An 18,242-nucleotide genomic window follows, 5' to 3' on the forward strand; every position below is an offset into this window, starting at 1 on the left:
GTCAGCGGTTGAGTTTTAAAAGTTGTTTTTTTGTTTAGTCAAGTTATTTGTTCAATTCACTTCAATGAGTTTTAAGATTCAGTGTTTCATTTTATTTTTCATTTTCACTTTTATTTTTATTTTTGATGGGGGAGCAGAGGTTTAGCTCTGGGAAGGATCCAATGCCCAACTTATGTAGTTGTCAAGGCAAGAGCTGCAACCCCTCTGCTCCTTCTATTCCCTCCTCTTCTCTCATCTACTAGAGGAAGACAAAGATGTTGTATTCTTCTTGTTTTATTTTCTTCATCCGAGGTGTTTTTTAAAAAAAAAAATTAAGAACATGCAACATCTTTGTAGAAAAGATTAAGGCAAGACCTGCCCAATGAATCCAATTCATCCTCTAAGTAGAAAATAAGTTGAGAAGGGTGACATTGATGTTATCAGCAAGGTTTTTTTTCTCTCTCCTTGTTTCTATTGGTCAGTTCAACCTAATTTAACCTTTTTAAAGTTCTGTGGATTTATCCTAGTTGTTCGGACTTTGAGAAAATTGATTTCTCTTCGAATGGTTTGATAATTTATTTGGCTTCATATTGTGTTTATTTTTTTAAAAAAAATATAGGTTATTCAAAATAACTCCATATATGCACCCGTGAAACATGCTAACAAAATTATTGGTGGTTTGAATTCTGCTAAATCATTTGTAAGGGTAAGTATATTTTTTTAATATGTTTTGCTTTCAACTATTCTTAATCCTTAAAAGTTTTGTCTTAGTTTTCTCGTTTCATCATTTTTTTCTTGGCGGTCAAGTTGATTTTTTATGTTTCACATGAAGATGTGAGGTGTCTCTTTCCTTTCTCTCAAGTGAATGGATCACGTCTTGTGGAGATCGGTAGTACTCCCTCCATCCCTAAATATTGTTATTTCTAGCAGATTTCAGACAAATTAGTGTGGCAAACAAAAGACCATTCTACCCTCAATTAATTTGGGTTCCACCATTTAATTATGCAGGTTAAGCCATGGTTCTCTGGTTCCAATGAGCTGCATTTAATGCTAACTAAACGGACTGAAACAATTACCATGCGCCAAAATACTACTCCTTGAAAGAAATTAAATGGGCTGATGGACCACGAAAGTTCTGAGGAGAAATTAAATGGGCTGGTGGACCGAGTATGCTAGTAGAAATAGAAGTATTTGTGGACAAAATTTTCTCATAGAAATAGCAGTATTTAGGAACGGAGGGAGTAGGATGTGATCCACTCATTGTTTGAGATCTGGTTGTTAGCGGTTTTAATTTTTCAACCACGTTTTTTTATTGTGCTTGGTTGGTTAATTTCTGGTTGTTTTATTGTCCCATATCTTCTAGATTTTATATCAGTTTGACTTGTGATGTGTCAGTCTTTGGTTGGTTGAAAATCTGGTTGATTTAATAAAACAAAATCAACTGAAAGTTGTGTAGTCACTCCCTTTATTTTTATCTATACTAGCCAATACCCGTGCGTTGCTACGGATGACAATAGTATGTTAATCTAATTTGTTGCTCCCATAAGAAGGTTGAAACAATATTAGCACTAATAATGAAGTTAAAGAAACACATGATTTATTGATTTGCATCACTAGTATAAATGGAAATGAAAGGTTAAATGCAACTTGTCGAAATCCACCAAAATGATTAGGCTCAAAAGATTTGTCTTGCAAATTACATATAAACTGTGCAATTAGTTATTTTTCTATCTATATTTAATGCTCTATACATGTGCCGCAAGATTCAATGTGACAGAGAATCTGAAAAATGTGGTAATATTTTTTGGGAAGTAAACACCAAAACTAAAAAAATTGGTGCTAGAATTTTGGTGAGCTGCTCAAGGTATTGGGTTTTTGGATTTTTTGCAAAATATCATACCTAGATTTTCTTACCTAGGATTGACGATGTGGGAAGTCCAGAGATGGACATGCCCAAGGCGTCGTTTAGTCACTCGGGGAGAGGAAGCCATACAACGCCAGGGGCCAATATGCCCGTCGATCGAGCGCGCCGGCCGCCTAGGGGCCGCCATGCCCATGGGTTGGCAGCGCCGCCGCCAGGAGCCGCCATGGCCATGTGTCGGTCACACTGCTGTCATGGCCACCACAGCCATCAGGGAGGAAGGGGAGGGGGCATTGCCACCTAAGGTCGCCGTGCGCGCTGGCCTAGCAGCATCATAGCCAATGGCAGCGTCCTATTGGGGAGATGGCTTGCCGCCAATCGGCTGGGGAGAGGCGGTGTGGAGGAGTGTCGGGAGTAGACCGCAGCAGAAGTCTCTGTTTTTTTTCAAGAGGCTGACGGGCTGAGGGAGCTGTGTGGGGAGGCACGTTGAAGACTGTTGACGTCTCTATTTTCATCTTTTTAGGTGTAGAGATTTAATACTCTTTGCATGTGCCGTAAAATTCGATGTGACGAAAAATCTTGAAAAGTTTTTAGATTTTTAGGTGAACTAAACAAGGCCCTGCTGCAAACAGCGGAAAAATAGCCCAGACATAAGTGGGCCAAATGAGACAAGAATTGATAACATTAAGAAATCAGCCCATAAACCACATTGTGAACAGTTTTTTTCTATACAGGTCTTGGCTGTTAAAATCGACTGAAGTTAAATCCAATATAGCTGCCAATCATTTATTTAGAATTAAATGTTATCCTCCTACACTTAGTGCATCCTATTCATCTGGGTTCGGACTTTGGAATATATAAACTCTAACACTGAAAGCCTTTTTTTGAGGAAACTAGAGGGGCAGCAGTTTCTACAGAATTTTATTAATCAAAGCAAAAAGAGTTCAAATAACAGAAGAAAAACACGGGTTACAGTGAGCTTACAGAGAGGGGAGAGGGAGCTTAATTAAGAAACAAAAAAGACAAAAACTATGACTAAGGCACTGAAGCTCTTCGTAGGCTATTCCATATTGCTTCCTCCATCCCATAACAAAAATGCACTTCTAAAGTTCAAAATTTATCCCAAAATAAGTACTAGTAGATTCTTAATCTTCATGAATATCCTTCGGACGATTCAATAAAACCCATTATTGAGGTCAAGGAAACCATACAATCAACATTGTGCCTTCAAATAGTACGTCATTACAACACGCGTTAGTCATGATACTTTTGTGGTTATGAATCATCGAAATTGAGTTAATGATCTAGATGCTTTCATCTCAGCCAGGCTAGACGTGTTCAATGTTGATTACTCATACAAGGACATTTAATCATCATCATAGTATTTATTTATTATGTGCAACTACTGTCCTACTTATAGCTCCCAACAATTTATCTTATTATGTCTTGTTATTGTCGTTTGAAATATACTAGAATCATTTATATGTGCTAACCATACACTAACAACAAAGCATTAGCTAGCTAGGTATTTCCTTTGTTCTTGAAAGCTTTAATTTTTAGAATCTGTTGCAGTTAAATTTTTTAAAAAATGAGTATCTTTATAGAAAAGAGCATCAATATCTATGATATAAAATAAATATTTTATAAAAATATATTCTATGATAAATTAAAGGTACTTAGTACTAAAAGTTTTAGTGTTTTTTTTTAGAAATCTGATTATATAATAAATTTAATAATACTAATTTGATACTATAAATCTTAGTGTTTTGCCTAAAAAATTTAGTAAAAGTTGAAAATTTTTGATAAAACAACTAACGCACCTTTTATTGTGTGAGCCACGAACCAAATCAATCGTGGCGTAAAAAGAATCGGTACACGACGTACGCCGACCGAGAAGATCAAAGGCAAAACGTTCATGTGCATTGTTCCGTTCGCGATATTTTCACGAAACCCGACGCGGAACAGGACATGTCAACGCCGCCGCTGTTACAGCCCGCATTCTTACGCTAAGCTTCTTCCTTACGTCAGCGACGACGCTAATGCGGCATGGAATCGTGGCAAAATGGCGCGCATGCACGCAGTTAAGCTTCGGTCGTGCCCACGCGTCGTCGATCGACCGTCACGTCCATGCCTTACTATGCTGCATGCTATAAGCTCCATCTCAAAATTGCGTGCAACAACCGTGTGCTACGTACGTACTCCTACGTCGGAAACATGCATGCACGCACGCGCGGGACATGAATGATATGATATATTATCGTTTGTTATCGTGATATATAGTCGTTGGAATGTTGGATGTTTGCCACAAAAGAAGCTTCTAGTGCTCATATGGTTCCCTAGGTCACTACACAGCTTCCGATCCTTCTTCAATTCTTGGGTTTCTTCGTCTGCAGGTTTACGTCCATCCACACGTATTATACGTCTGCAGCTAAGACTTTTAGGGTGGGTCTATTTGAAGCTGGTTAAGTGGCTAACTTCCAATCGAATTCTAAAAAGCTATTTTAAAAGTGTTTGGTTAATTGCCTGTTAGAGCATCTCCAAGGGACTTTGTAAATGAATTTTATATTGGTGTTGTTTGCAAAGTCCCAAACTCATTTGCAAAGTCTAAAAATAGTCCAACTCCAAGGGACTTTGCATTTAGACTTGGCAAACCCAAAGTCTGGACCCCACCCTGAATTTTTTTTCACCGATCGCGCCCGCGCTTTTTTTTTCTTCGCGCCATTTTGACGTACGTCGTGCGTGCCAGTCGCTGCCCAGGCCAGGTCGCCACCAGTTGCCGCCCAGCCTAGGTCTTCGCGCCAGTCACCGCCCAGCCCAGGCCGCGTTCGTCGTTCGTCGTCGTCGTCGTTCGCGTCAGTTCGGCTCCGTCCACCTCCGTCGTCGTTCGCGTCAGGGCGGGCGCGCACGGCAGCTGGAGGGACGGCGGGCGCGCGTGGCATCTGGAGGGCGGGCGCGCGCGGCAGGGAGGGCGGACGGGCGTAGAGAAATCGCGCGGGACGGGGGGAGGGGGGGACGGAGTCTGACGTGGAAGGCTGAAATTGTAGATGCAAAGTGGTGGGAAGGTTTGCATATATACAAAGCCACAACCTCTATTTGCAAAGTTGGTATTTTCTACTCTTTTTTACAAATAGGACAATGCAAAATTTGTTTGCAAAGCCCTTAGAGATGCTATTAGATAAGCTCCAACAAAGCCACCCAACCATCTCGTATAGCCTAGCTTGCTGGGAATGCGCGGGGGCGTTCGTTTACAGCAAGTCTGGCTTGGCCAGTGCCTACTACCTAGTCTCCAATTCGCCGTCGTCTCGCGCAGCAGGGACCTGGCCGTGGCCTCACGCGGCTAGCTGGGGGTCACGTAATACCGAACCGATCGATACAAATTCGGTTTTTAAAAGAACTGATACGTTCCTAAAAAAATTCCGATACCAAGCTAATTTAGTATCGGCCGAAAGAACCGAACATATTAGAGCAATATGTAACATCAAGTTTAATAGCCAATTTTAATAAAAATTCAGCGTGATTTATATAGAAATAACAATGTCAAAATCATATATATAAAAGGCCACAATATAATAGGAGTAGATTAACACAAATATGTAACATAATTATCTATTATAGACCCATCAACAATATTACATATTGCTAGTAGTCATATTCGGTACTAGTTCGGTACTTCAGTTTACCGAGGCACAGAACCAAATATACCTCGGTAAATTCGGTTTCTGAGAACTAAGTAGTGAACATGGCCCTTTTTCGGTTTCGGTAAATTCGGTTTGGTTCTCGGTTTTCGATATTTGGTACCCAGGGTGAGCTGGGGGCACGAGAAGTAGCCATCTTCTCGAGCAAGCGCGACATTATTCACCTCCTTTGCCGAGAGCCAGCCTGGCAGGCTCTCGGCAAAGACTTTTTTTTAAAAAAAATAAAAAGTCTTTGCCGAGAGCCTGCCAGCACAGCTCTCTGCAAAGACGACGTCAACATTGACGTTTCTCGACGGCGCCGTGGGCTTTGCCGAGGCCGTTTCTAGCCCTCGGCAAAGTCTTTGCCGAGAGTCATATGGCAAGCTCTCAGTAAAGACTTTGCCGAAGGCTTTTAGGCCTTTGCTAAGGGCTCCCGGCTCTCGGAAAAAAAAGACGGATCCATTAGTGATTCATCTTCTGAGGTGCTCGCCGTGCTTGCCACTGTTCAACGAAATCTTTCGAAGGAGATAAACTTACCCATTTTGAAAAAGAGATAAATCTATATGCAAAATAAACTAGACAATCAAACACACTATTTTTTAACCAGACTTAGACAATACAATACAGGTAACTAAACAACTAGAAATTAACTTTCGTAGGAACGAGCTAAAACTATTCGGACTTAAAAGCTGGCCAAAGCTACAAACAAGCGATATGAGTTAAAAGTGATTTGCAGCAAGGGTAAAGTGATGGGTGAGAGCTAGTAGCCTTGCACGTGCCCGCTAGTAATTTTTATAGTGCGTACCCAACAAGGCGACGCACGGCAACCCTTCCGGCTCCGAGGCGCTGCCACGGCGAGCGTTCTTCTACAACCTTCTCCGCGCCACGGAGAGATTCCGCGGGACCTTTTTAGGCGAGCTCGACGAGTGTTGCCGGTGCTCCACCACCTTTCTCCGTCATATCATCGTCAGTCACTCCACTCTCCAATCCCGTAGCTTCACTACACACGTAGTCACACGTACACGGTAGCCACATTATCATGGAGAACTACTGCGAAAGCATCGACTACTATCAGAAGCCTTGTCATGCTCCCAACAGCCCAACCATGGACGACGAACCCAAGGACGACGGCAAGGGCCACAAAGGAAAGGCCGTCGTCGACCACCATGCCGGCGCCGCTGACCAGCATGAACAACCGGAAAGCCAGGAGGAGTTCTTCAGCGACTCCGAGTCGGGCTGCGAGTCCATCGAGGTCGCCGACCTCAAGAAGCGCATGTGGAAGGACCAGCTGCTTCTCATGAAGCTCGAGGGCCGGTCGGGCCGTGACCACCGCCGCCACGGCGGCGAGGGGCAGCTCCAGCTCCAGCCCGGCAGTACTGACGACGTCCTGATCCAGGTCAAGGATGAGGAGTCGCCCGAGAACCGGTACCGTCGCAAGGCGATGCTCCGGGCGCAGGACGGCGTCATCCGCCACATGCTCAAGATGATGGAGGCCTGCAACGCGCGCGGGTTCGTGTACGGCGTCGTGGACGAGACCGGCGTGCCCGTGTCCGGCTCCTCCGACAGCCTCCGCGGCTGGTGGAAGGACGAGGTGGGCTTCGACCGGGCGGGGCCGATGGCGCTCTCCGCCCTGGACCAGGAGTGCCCCGGCGGGAGCCCGATGGCGGCGGCGTCGTTCCTGCACGGCCTGCACGACATCCAGGACAGCACGCTGGGGTCCCTGCTGTCGGCGCTCATCCAGCACTGCGAGCCCCCGCAGCGGAGCTTCCCGCTGGACCGCGGCCTGGCGCCGCCGTGGTGGCCGACGGGGCGGGAGGCGTGGTGGGGCATGCAGGGCGATGCGCCGGCGCACCAGGGCCCGCCGCCGTACCGGAAGCCCCACGACCTGAAGAAGGCGTGGAAGATCTCGCTGCTGAGCGCGGTGATCAAGCACCTCACGCCGCGCTTCGACCAGATGCGCAAGCTCGTGTGGCAGTCCAAGCGGCTGCAGCACAAGATGAGCGCCAGGGACGCCGACGCCTGGTCCAAGGTCATCACCCAGGAGGAGGCGCTCGACCGCCGCGCGCAGCGCGCGCTGCAGATCACGCCGCTCGACGAGGAGGAAGAGGACGACGACGACGGTGGCCCCGACGCCGGCGCCGACGCTAGTGGTGTCGATTCTCCGCTAGCCGCAGCGCAGCACGTCGAGAAGCGCAAGCGCAAGGTCGGCGGCGAGGGGGGCACGGGTAGTAGTAGCGGCGCCGGCGTCGACGTCGACGTCGGCAAGGAGTTGCTGCTGGCGCTGCCGGACATAGATTGCGTGCCCGATGCTGACCGCAGCTCGATCGACGAGCTCATGAAGCTCTATTACCGCTGCCTGCAGGGGACCGACGACGGCGAGCACAAGGCGAAGGGCGCGGTGGCAGTCCCAGACGGAGGGCAGCAGGCTGCGCCGGTGACGCACGACAGCATGCTCCAAGGAGGTTTACAGCGCGGCGGGACCGCGCCCGACGGGTCGGCGGCGGTGCATGACGACGACATGATGCTCCAAAGTCTTCTGGGAATCGCTGACGTCGTGGACATGAGTGACTTCCCAAACAGCCCGATTTGGCAGTGGGGGGTTTACGACTGACACTGACTAGAGTGGTGAGTTGATTAGCAATGCCAACTACTGTACTCCGGCTGTTAGAATCGTACAAGTCCAGAAGTGAAGTGTTATGTTGATTACTTATGCCTGTTTAATCATTTCCTCAACTTCAATTCGAGTTTGGTGAGCCATAAGCAAGCTACATGCTAAGTCCGGTTTGTTTGTGGTTATATTTTCAAGATGATAGGAAGAACTTCTGATCTGGAGCGTATGAATCATATGCAGGGGTCGTTTGGCAGCGTTGTTCGGCGCAGATTATCCGTGAGAAACACTTATCAATCGGCTAAACAGATTTTGATGGGGAGAGTATATAAGATTCACTTTTCCATTTAAGCTGAAGAAGCTTAAAAAATCTGTTATTTGACACTCCCTTCTCAACCGTCCTGCCATAATCACTATAAAACCAATTTTCATCAGCATATTACCCTGCTTTACTATAAAAATCAACTAAAATCACCCTACCAGAAATTTAAAAGTTTAAACTACAACAAGCTCTACTAAACAGGTCCGTATACAGTCACTTCACGGTGATAAGTTTAAACTACATGTCGGTTGGGTGAAGAATATAAAGACTAGTGAATGCAAAGGGAGTCGCATGCAACTAGTGCCATGCATGTACAGTCGGTTCAACAGGATATATTCCACTACTCCGGTACTCCCTGTATATTCGTTCCAAAGTGTCAGATAAACCTAGGATCTTGTCAGGTACCAGAAGAAGCGCCAGTTCGGTACACCCTGACACATTTTCTTGGCTTCAGTGCGATCAAATAAACAATATAAGGCTTCGTTTAATTTCGAAAATATTTTAGATTTCGATACTCTAGCATTTTTGTTTTTATTTAACAAATATTATCTATTTATAAACTAACTAGGCTTAAAAGATTAATTTGGTGATTTACAGACAAACTGTACAATTAGTTTTTATTTTCATCTATATTTAATGTTTTATGTATGTGCCGCAAGATTCGATGTAACGGAAAGTCTTGAAAAATTTTTAGTTTTTGAGGTGAACTAAATAAGGCCTAAGGTTCCGTTTGGTTTGTACTGATTTTTTAGACCATCGAATATATATATATATATATATATATATATATATATATATATATATATATATATATATATATATATATATAATTCTAACTATAGACTATTTATAAAACTAATAAGATATAATTTATAAAATAAATATTTTAAACCTAATTAATCTATGATTAGACACTAGTTGTTACCTTCAATCAAATACCGTTTAAATAATCTTGCGCGTGATCTGACTGGTAGTAGTAGTAGTAGTAGTAGTAGGGATGACGCTTCATACCAAACTTTTGGTATACATGCAACTAGCAGAGTACTCCCAGCCTCCCTGGTAGTAGACCAGTAGTGGTAGGGATGAATTCCTATTTTGTCCTGTTCGCTGATTTATTGTGTGAGAGAAATACTGCTAAATGATTGACGTACAATTTCGGCAGATAAATTTAAGTATAAAATATTAGAAATCTGATTTTAAGTATTTGGATTGGAATACAGTACAAATATTAAATATATAGAAATCTACTCCATATTAGAAATCTTATTTTAAGTATTTAAATTGAAATACAGTACAAAATATTAAATGCTTAGATTTAGATACAGACTATATCGGTTTGTGACTCTTTCAAAACGGACGAATATTAGTATGGGCATGTTTAGTTCCCGGAACATGCAAAATATAAAATGCCAACTACTTTGAAAATGATGAAATGCAAAATACAAAAAATTTTAGAGTTGTGTTTAGTTCTATCTAAAATGCAGAATTTATTGTCTTCATTGTAGCCTCTTGATGCTCTTTTGGACCTTTTTTGGCCTTTTGAGGCTAAAATCTAAAATGGAGAATAGTCATATTTTTGTCAAATTTTGTGTACAGTGTTTAGTTCAATTATACAAAGTGATAGACCAAAATCCAAAATTTTTTAGGATAAAAGGGAAACTAAACACCACCTAAATATCCATTCTGTTTCCACCTATTTGTTTAAGGGTAGGCCAAATCTAGGAACACCAAACAGTTTATTTAGAGTGATTTTACACTGATTCTACGAAGTGATGGAATAGAAAAAAAAAACCTAGCTTCTTCTAATTCACTTTTCGTATAGAGCCAATGTATGCAGAGTTCATCATATAGATAAGAGAAATATTTTCAGTCAGAGAATCATTTTTCAACAGGTCAGTTTCCACAGAAAATTTAGAGCAGAAGGTGGATGCGAGCGCCATATAAATATATAATACTGGTGTCAAGCCTCTCCTGTAGTAGAGTGACAGTTAGTGGTGTTTAACCGGTGATGACATGTCAGTATGTCACTTTTAAAGAGAGAAAACAGCCTCATCAGGCCTTCTTGGGCTCTTGGCCCATGGATATTTCTAACTTGCAAAGAAGCTGTATGCCAACAGGTACATAGCATAGTTCTACGGCAATAATAATATCAACAAAGCACCTAGTTATGCCCTTATGCACATGCAGTATCGTTGGATCACAACTGTTACAACCATGATATGATAGAGCAAATGAGATCTTTTTCACTCGACAAAAAGAGCTGTCCGTATAACGTGTATGCTTTTTTGTGGTTACCGATATAGGAGTACGTAGTAACAGGCTGTCAGTACAATGAACAGAACTGGGCCTGACCAGCTCTCTCTTTGGTCCATAACAACCATTATTTTTCCCAGGGACTAACATTTCATGACAAGCTTATAGAAGTAATCTCTAAACCATAGTGGTGCATAATACAACATCGACAGAATAGCAGAGAACTGGCCGTAAGCGAACCAAGCTGGAGGATTCTTCTTTAGAACGGATGCAACCACCTTCTTTGCAAGCTCTTCTGCTGGAGTAGCCCCGGGGCCCTGGGAAATGTCAGTCCTAGCTCGGAGCCCTTCCTCGTATTTCTTGTAGTACTTCCACTCATGCATCTGATCATACTTGGCTGCAGAGGAACTCCCAAGATTCGACTTTGTCCCTCCTGGGGCGACAGTCATGACATTTATGCCGAAGCTTTTTAGTTCAACCCTACAGCAAACCTTAAGGTTACAAATTGAGAAGACTTAACAGCACAAGAACAGGACATGTTGTAGTAAAAAACAAAATTTGGAAACTGAAATATATTGCATGTTTTGTTGACTTGTTCAGTATATTGCCACATGATCAAATTATCTGTGGTGATACTTGAGACCAGTGATAAAGAAATTGCATCAAGACATAAACACTAAAAAATATGCGATGCTATGCTACTAGCTGTCCTGTATTTCACAACAGTTAAATCCAAATTTTTTTTCATTTAAAACAGGGTGTTTAGAAACAACATCCTAATTCTTCAAAAACAGGGTATCTAGAAGTAATATCCTAATTCCTTTAAAACAGGGTATTTAGAAGTGATGTCCAAATTCCTAAGCCTAAAGGCTACCGTGTATGGATGGGGGTGGAGGTTTAGGGGTTTTCTCGCTGAGTGAGAAGGCACTTTCTTCTTAATTTGAAAGCTGCGGCAGCAGTCTTTAACCGCCCTGGTCGAGTTTTTTTTATAACCTATATACGACTTACCTATTGTCCCTCAAGCTAGCTACACACTCACACTTGGAACTTGGAAGCTTTTTTAATGTCTTCCAGTCCAAGTTATAAAATTTAAGCAAGTACCAAATTGTCAATATAAGAATAGGTAATAGTTGATTCCTCAAAAAAAGAATAGGTAATAGTTCAATTCACAAACCTTAGTGAGTCACTCAGTGCATGAAGAGCAGCTTTGGATGCTGAATACACACCAGCCCATGGTCCAGGTGCCAAAGCGGTAATACTTCCAACATTCACAATTGTACCTTTCCTTCTCTCCATCATGTGAGGAATAACAGCTTGAATCAGCCTCATTGCACCTATATATAGTGAAAGGTTAAAGTTATCTTGACATCAAGCCAATACTGTAACTGTAACAGAACTTGTGAGTGTCAGACAATTCCCTTTTCATTAACACAAATGAATACGACACTTCCGCTCGCAAGCCCTCTCTGCAACAAACTGAAACCCCCCCTTCCACAAAACAATTCCCCGTAATCCATGAAACCAGAATCCTACAGAAATCCAGGCCAGTAGAAGTCAGCATCCCCCGTTGCAATGCAAAGATCCTAATCCAAAGTGAAATTGGAGCCAGGGTCATAGCAGTCTCCAACAGTGCAAACAACCTTGCAGTCTGCAGACCAGCTCTTCGCCAGAGTCCATAATCTGAAGGTTAGTATATACCGATTCTTACTAATGATGGATACAAGGAACCACCTGATCTGGGTCAGGAAAGATTTTTCAGATCTAGCTCCATTGTTGGGATTAACGAAGGTCATGAGAGTGAGTTTCATGTCTCAGATGTCCCGTGAGAAGGTAGTGGTACATGCATTTACAGGTAATAAAGACTTGCTGATTACCGAGGAGACATTTTGGAGCCAAGTCTCTGAAAGATTGAGCAGCATAATACTATTATGGTGAAGGACAATCTGAGCTTTTCTGGAAAGCATGGTTTGTTGGAATTCAACATTGATGAGCAGGGAGTGTCAATTCAAGAATATCTGTGAATGTGTGTGTAGCAGGAATTCAATGTCCGGTAACCCAGTTAACCCCCGGACACTTCAAGAGCTTGTCGCTCGGAACTGCTGAAGGGTAGGGCTGTAGGGCTCCCTTGGACAGTTCAAGAGCTTGTCGCTCTGTTCAAAAAAAAGTTTAAGAAACACACACTAAAGGTGACTGAGGAGCAAATTTGAGGTGGAGATTGGGTATTAAACATTGTATTACTGTGGCCTGGCCCTGTTTTGGCATGAGTCTGTCTGTCTGTGGAGGTGTTTCTCATTGAAAAACACAGAAGTTTTATTGCCATACATTCATGTCTGTGAGAATTATACATCCCCTTGGCTCAGAATCACCTTTGTATATGGAGAGCCCAGGACGGAGGCACAACACGTGGATTAATACGGTGCCTCAGGAATGCATCTTTGACCCCCTTGGCTTTTGATCAGTGATTTCAATGAAGTTATGTGGGGCTATGAGCACTTCCTGGTTTATGACATCCAGAGAGTCGGATGGTGGCTTTTCTCCATTAATGATTTGGGGTTTGTGGGACTCCCTTTTACATACGACAACAGTCGAGATGGGTACGCAAATGTTAAAGGTAGGGTTGTATATAGCAATGACTGACACAGGTTGAAGGGATATGTTTGGGGATACTACTGTTCACCATTTGGTCTCCTCGTGGTCAGATCCTCTTCTAGAAATCAGGAAAGAGACTTGGAAAAGCATAAACCACGAATTTTCAGATATGAGATTATGTGGGAGCGCCTAGTGTTGCTAGCTATTGAGATAAAGAATGCATGAGACAATTTTCATTACTCCATTTACCTTCCTATCAAGCATCTTCATATCAAACCTGCACTTGTTACTGTCATCGTGCATTTTTAGCACAAGGTATTGCCAATGATGACTGAAGAAGGGTTCTAATTGAACTGCTGACTTCACTGGTTCAGCAGATTTTATTGGATGCAACAGATCCCTTCTCAGTCATAGGAGTCATAGGAATCTGACTACATTACCCATTGCTGTACATGATTTACTATTGAATCATGCACAACTAAACACACTAGAGGATGGCCCAAATCTAAACCAAACTATCTCGCTAACAAGCACCCAGTTAATATACACTCTGCCCAGTTCCCCGAGTTAGGAAATAAAATTCATTGTTTGCAGAAATTCAAATCATTCATAAAAACAACGTCTGCGAAGCTAATTCCTAATTCTCTACCTTTCTTCTCTATCAAACCACAATTCCCCTAGGTAGATCTAATAAAAAAAACTTTCAACTCCTTTATTCACCTCTAATTGCCTAATTCAGATTCCAGAATCCAAAATCTTGTCTTTATTGGAGAACATCGCAATCAGTCGATCACGCCAAAACAGCAAACAATGCACTTAACAGCAAGCAGAACAAAAGGAAAGCATTTTTTTAATCCTACCATAGACATTGGTGTCGAAAACCTGGTGGAAGGACTCCATGGGCACCTCGGCGAGTGGCGCGACGAGGTGGATCCCGGCGTTGTTGACGAGCACGTCGACGCGGCCGTGCTCCCGCAGCGCATCCGCCACGGCGGCGCGCGCGCTCTCGTCGGACCGCACGTCGAGCTCCAGCAGCAGGAACCGCGGGTCGCCGTCGAGGTCGCGCATGGAACCGCGCGACCGCGCCGTGGCCACGACGGCGCAACCGGCCGCCGCGAAGGCGCGCGCCATCGCGTGGCCGATGCCGCCCTCCGAGCACCCCGTCACAAGCACCACTGGCTGATCCCGATCACGGTCCTCGCGGCGGGACGCTGCCACTGCCATCGGTGCGAGGTTGGGATTCTTGGTCCGGGGGCGGACGGGATCCGGTGTCTGTATGTCACTGTATCTGCTGCCTCTCTGGGCTCAGCGCAGGACGGCCCGTGTAATTAACCGCCATTCGCTGAGCTGCCGTAGCCGCGCCAGACGCCAAAAATTTCCGTGGATTTATCAGCCGGCAGAAGTAGACTTTATTGCTTGATTTAGGCAGTGTTACAGTGGAGTCCTCGTTGAATTACTCGTTGACGATGACACGGAACGAACTAAAAAGCGTCGGGAGAGCCGACAGGAGACTCTGCATTTGGGAGCCGGCAGACGCCACTTTAATTCTCAAGCTCTATAAGTTATTACTATATTAATTGTAAAAATAAAATTAAAGTGACCTATAAACGTGGATAAATTACCCAACATTGCAATTACGCAAAAGTAATCTAAATTACCCTCCGTGGCTGTTTGGATCTTAGAGCTAAGCTAAGGCCTTGTTTAGATGTAAAAAAAATGAATTTTAATATTGTAGCACTTTCGTTTATATTTGACAAATATTGTTCAATCATGGACTAACTAGGATTAAAAGATTTGTCTCGCGATTTACAGGTAAATTGTACAATTAACTATTTTTTTATCTATATTTAATGCTCAATGCATGTGCCGCAAGATTCAATGTGATAGAGAATCTTGTAAACTTTTAGGTTTTTAACTGTATCTAAACAGACCCTAAGTTAGACCTTTGGGAATTGTAATGTCAAATCTGGTTAAATTAAGTGAAGCCCATGTTATACCAATCTAACTTTTTCTAAGTGAAAATAATCGGAAAGGCTCATTCAAGTATCATATATCATAACATATCATCATATCGATCAAATCATATCATATCAAATCAGCGAAAAAAATCAAATCAAATCTTTAGTTCTCAGGCTGCTACAGTCCTATAGTACCGGTACACAGTGTTTCGTGACTCGTGAGAGGCAAAAGCTCCAGCTTTTCTTAGAACGGCCAAACCCATAGGCTCCGCCACTCCTTCCGTCTTAAAATAATTTACTTTTAAACATTCTATTTGATCGTTCGTTTTATTCAAATTTTTATAAATTATAAAATAAATAAATTATTATTATAATATCTCTGATAAAAAATAAGTTATAATAAAATAAATAATATTTATTAAAAAATTGAATAAGACGAACGATAAAAAAGATATTTAAAAATTAAAAGCGTCACTTATTTTAGGACTAAAAGAGTACCGGTTGTTCCCTACCCTCACTTCCTTGTCCTTTGACTGGCTGCTCAACCCTTCATCTGCTCGTCCTACCACGGCATCGCCTCCTCCCCTCGCACCACTGTCGTACCGCCACCTCTGCACCCTCTCCCTCCCAGGTATCTCTCCTCGTGGAGGTTTGTGGGCGCCATCACGTGTGTTGTTGCCTCCAGAACCTTCGTTTCCTATCGCCTCCTTCGCTTCCTCCAGCACCTCTATGTCCTCCGCAGATCACTCTTTAGGGGTGGCCTCTAGCATGGACTCAGCCCCCTCTCCCCCCCCACAACGTGAGGGGGTCCTTCGATGCAGCTCAAGATGGCAACGGGTACCCGAAACCCGAGTACCCGACGGGTTTTACCCGATAAAGAGGCGGGCATGGAATGAATTTTCTACCCGTGGGTACGTTATTGGGCAAAATCCTATACCCATCGGGTATGGCGGGTACGGGTGTGGGTGTGTACTACCCATACCCGCCTACCCGCCGGTAAAAAATACCCGTCAAAATAACTAGCCACCCTTCTCATTTTAGCCTATATAGCACATGAATTTGGTCTAAATCCAACTAAACTCTCCTAATATATATGTATATGAATTTAATGTTGTCATATGAATATTAGTTTGTAACTTGTTGGAGGTTTAGTATGATTTTCTTTGTGTAAATATATGATATTTATATGTAATTCTCGGGTATACTAGCGGGTGCGGGTTACCCGTCGGGTATAAATTACCCGCGGGTGCGGGTATGGAATTATTTTCCTACCCGTGTGCGGGTACGGGTAACCCGACGGGTACAATTTAGATTTCGCGGGTGCGGGTACGGGTGGCCACTACCCGTCGGGTACGTACCCGTTGCCATCTCTAGATGCAGCTCTAGGCATGAGGGGATCACTAGCACATAATATGTGTAAAACCACATACATGCAATATAGGTTGCACAATTACAAAAAAGCGAGTATATGTGCCTCTACTCCTATGTGTATCCTTTTTCTTAAAGGAAGAAGGCAAGAGAGTTGCCGATTATATCAAAAAGCAGATGAGGCCCAGACTAGACAAACAAACATATACATCTCTAGTCTGGGAGCTGTGGAAGGAGTGAAACGCCATATGCTTTCCCGAGTGTCCAAAAGCTGCAGCAGATCCTCGCTATTGTCAAGCATGAGGCGGATCAACGGGTTCTGGACTTCTGGCTAGGGTCAGGAACCTCGGTTGTCCTTTGTCAAATGTAACAACCTAGAGACATGGGCCTTGTTTAGTTGCACCCAAAATTCAAAAAAGTTTCAAAATTTCCCGTCACATCAAATCTTGCAGATGTGCATAGAGCATTAAATATAGATAAAAAAGTAACTAATTGCACGGTTTGTCTATAATTTGCGAGATGAATATATTTTGAGCCTAGTTAGTCCATGATTGAACAATAATTATCAAATACAAAGAAAAGTGTTATAGTATCTAAATTAAAAAATAAATCTAAACAAGGCCATAGTATACTAGGGAATGAGCATTCATAGTATACCGGGCGCCACTCAGGCACATAAAACAACTTTCTCTATCTTAATATAATGATACACAAATCTTTTTCGTGTTCAAGAAAAAATAATACAGAAAGCATGAGAAGAAAAAGCAACAAAGTAAGATAGATTGCTGATGAAAGAACATTTACATTTGGTAATAATAAATATTAATAATGCCATTGGTATAAAAAGCATGAGACAGAAACTAAAACTGTAAGTTGTAGTGCTTGCTAAATTGTACTCCGTGTTATTAGACTACTCATGCAACTGCGCGAGATTTTATACTCAAAAAAATTAAAATTCTTCTTGCCAAATTAGAACAACGGGCTTCGTTCGCTTCCAGACTTGGGCTGGAAGAGGCCCGTCCGATACGCAAGCGGAAAAGGCCGACACGTACTGAACGTCGGACCCAACAAGATCGAGCTGTTTGCTCAAAAAATGAAAAAAAAAAAAAGATCGAGCAAAATCCAGCGGTTGCATGGGAGACTGCAGACCTGGTGGCTGGTTCTGCGAAAGCCAACGCGATGGGGGTTCCGCAGAATTCGGCAGACATGATCGAGTAGATTACGGAACAAAATTGGGTGAACTCGGGGTGCATGCCATCTCATGTGCGCTCCTAGCCCCGATAGCCGACACGTGTTACGGAATGAGATCCCACGTCCGAAGATATGGCTCCTCGAGAGCACCTTGCACACCACTGGCTTCGTGCGTATGGACGGCTCGGCTGACACGGCTTCGGTTCCATGGCTCCATCTCGGTCAGGCTCCAAAATTAATCTGGCACCGCTCCTCATCTTCAACTGACGAACACCACCGGCTGCCTAGCAGACACCAGGTCTTGTTTAGTTGCAATTTTTTTACAAAATGGATATTACAGTATTTTCGTTTGTGTTTGACAAATCTTATTCAATCATGAATTAACTAGGCTCAAAAGATTTATTTCACAAATTACAGATAAATTCTACAATTAATTATT

At 43.1% G+C, this 18,242-nt stretch overlaps 2 protein-coding genes across 3 annotated transcripts; one reads left to right on the forward strand and one right to left on the reverse strand.

The window, feature by feature from the left end:
- On the forward strand, positions 6,467-8,499 carry LOC8073417 (ETHYLENE INSENSITIVE 3-like 5 protein). 2 transcript variants are annotated; one of them, XM_002446556.2, is made up of 2 exons: positions 6,467-8,139; positions 8,366-8,499. In XM_002446556.2, exon 1 carries the CDS (start codon positions 6,554-6,556, stop codon positions 8,123-8,125), a length of 1,572 nt encoding a protein of 523 aa, XP_002446601.2. In that variant the 5' UTR covers positions 6,467-6,553; the 3' UTR covers positions 8,126-8,139; positions 8,366-8,499. The 2 variants fall into 2 exon arrangements, with proteins under 2 accessions (XP_002446601.2, XP_021319601.1); XM_021463926.1 differs by lacking the exon at positions 8,366-8,499 and having other exon boundaries at positions 6,467-7,717; positions 7,877-8,275.
- On the reverse strand, positions 10,665-14,737 carry LOC8073418 (short-chain dehydrogenase cctT). Its single transcript, XM_002447908.2, has 3 exons — positions 14,147-14,737; positions 11,872-12,031; positions 10,665-11,177 (listed from the first exon to the last, which is right to left on the reverse strand). The coding sequence occupies exons 1-3, from the start codon at positions 14,508-14,510 to the stop codon at positions 10,841-10,843; spliced, it is 861 nt and encodes a 286-aa protein (XP_002447953.1). The 5' UTR covers positions 14,511-14,737; the 3' UTR covers positions 10,665-10,840.

This window comes from Sorghum bicolor, chromosome 6 (genome assembly GCF_000003195.3).
Source record: "Sorghum bicolor cultivar BTx623 chromosome 6, Sorghum_bicolor_NCBIv3, whole genome shotgun sequence".
NCBI classification, from domain to species: Eukaryota; Viridiplantae; Streptophyta; class Magnoliopsida; order Poales; family Poaceae; genus Sorghum; species Sorghum bicolor.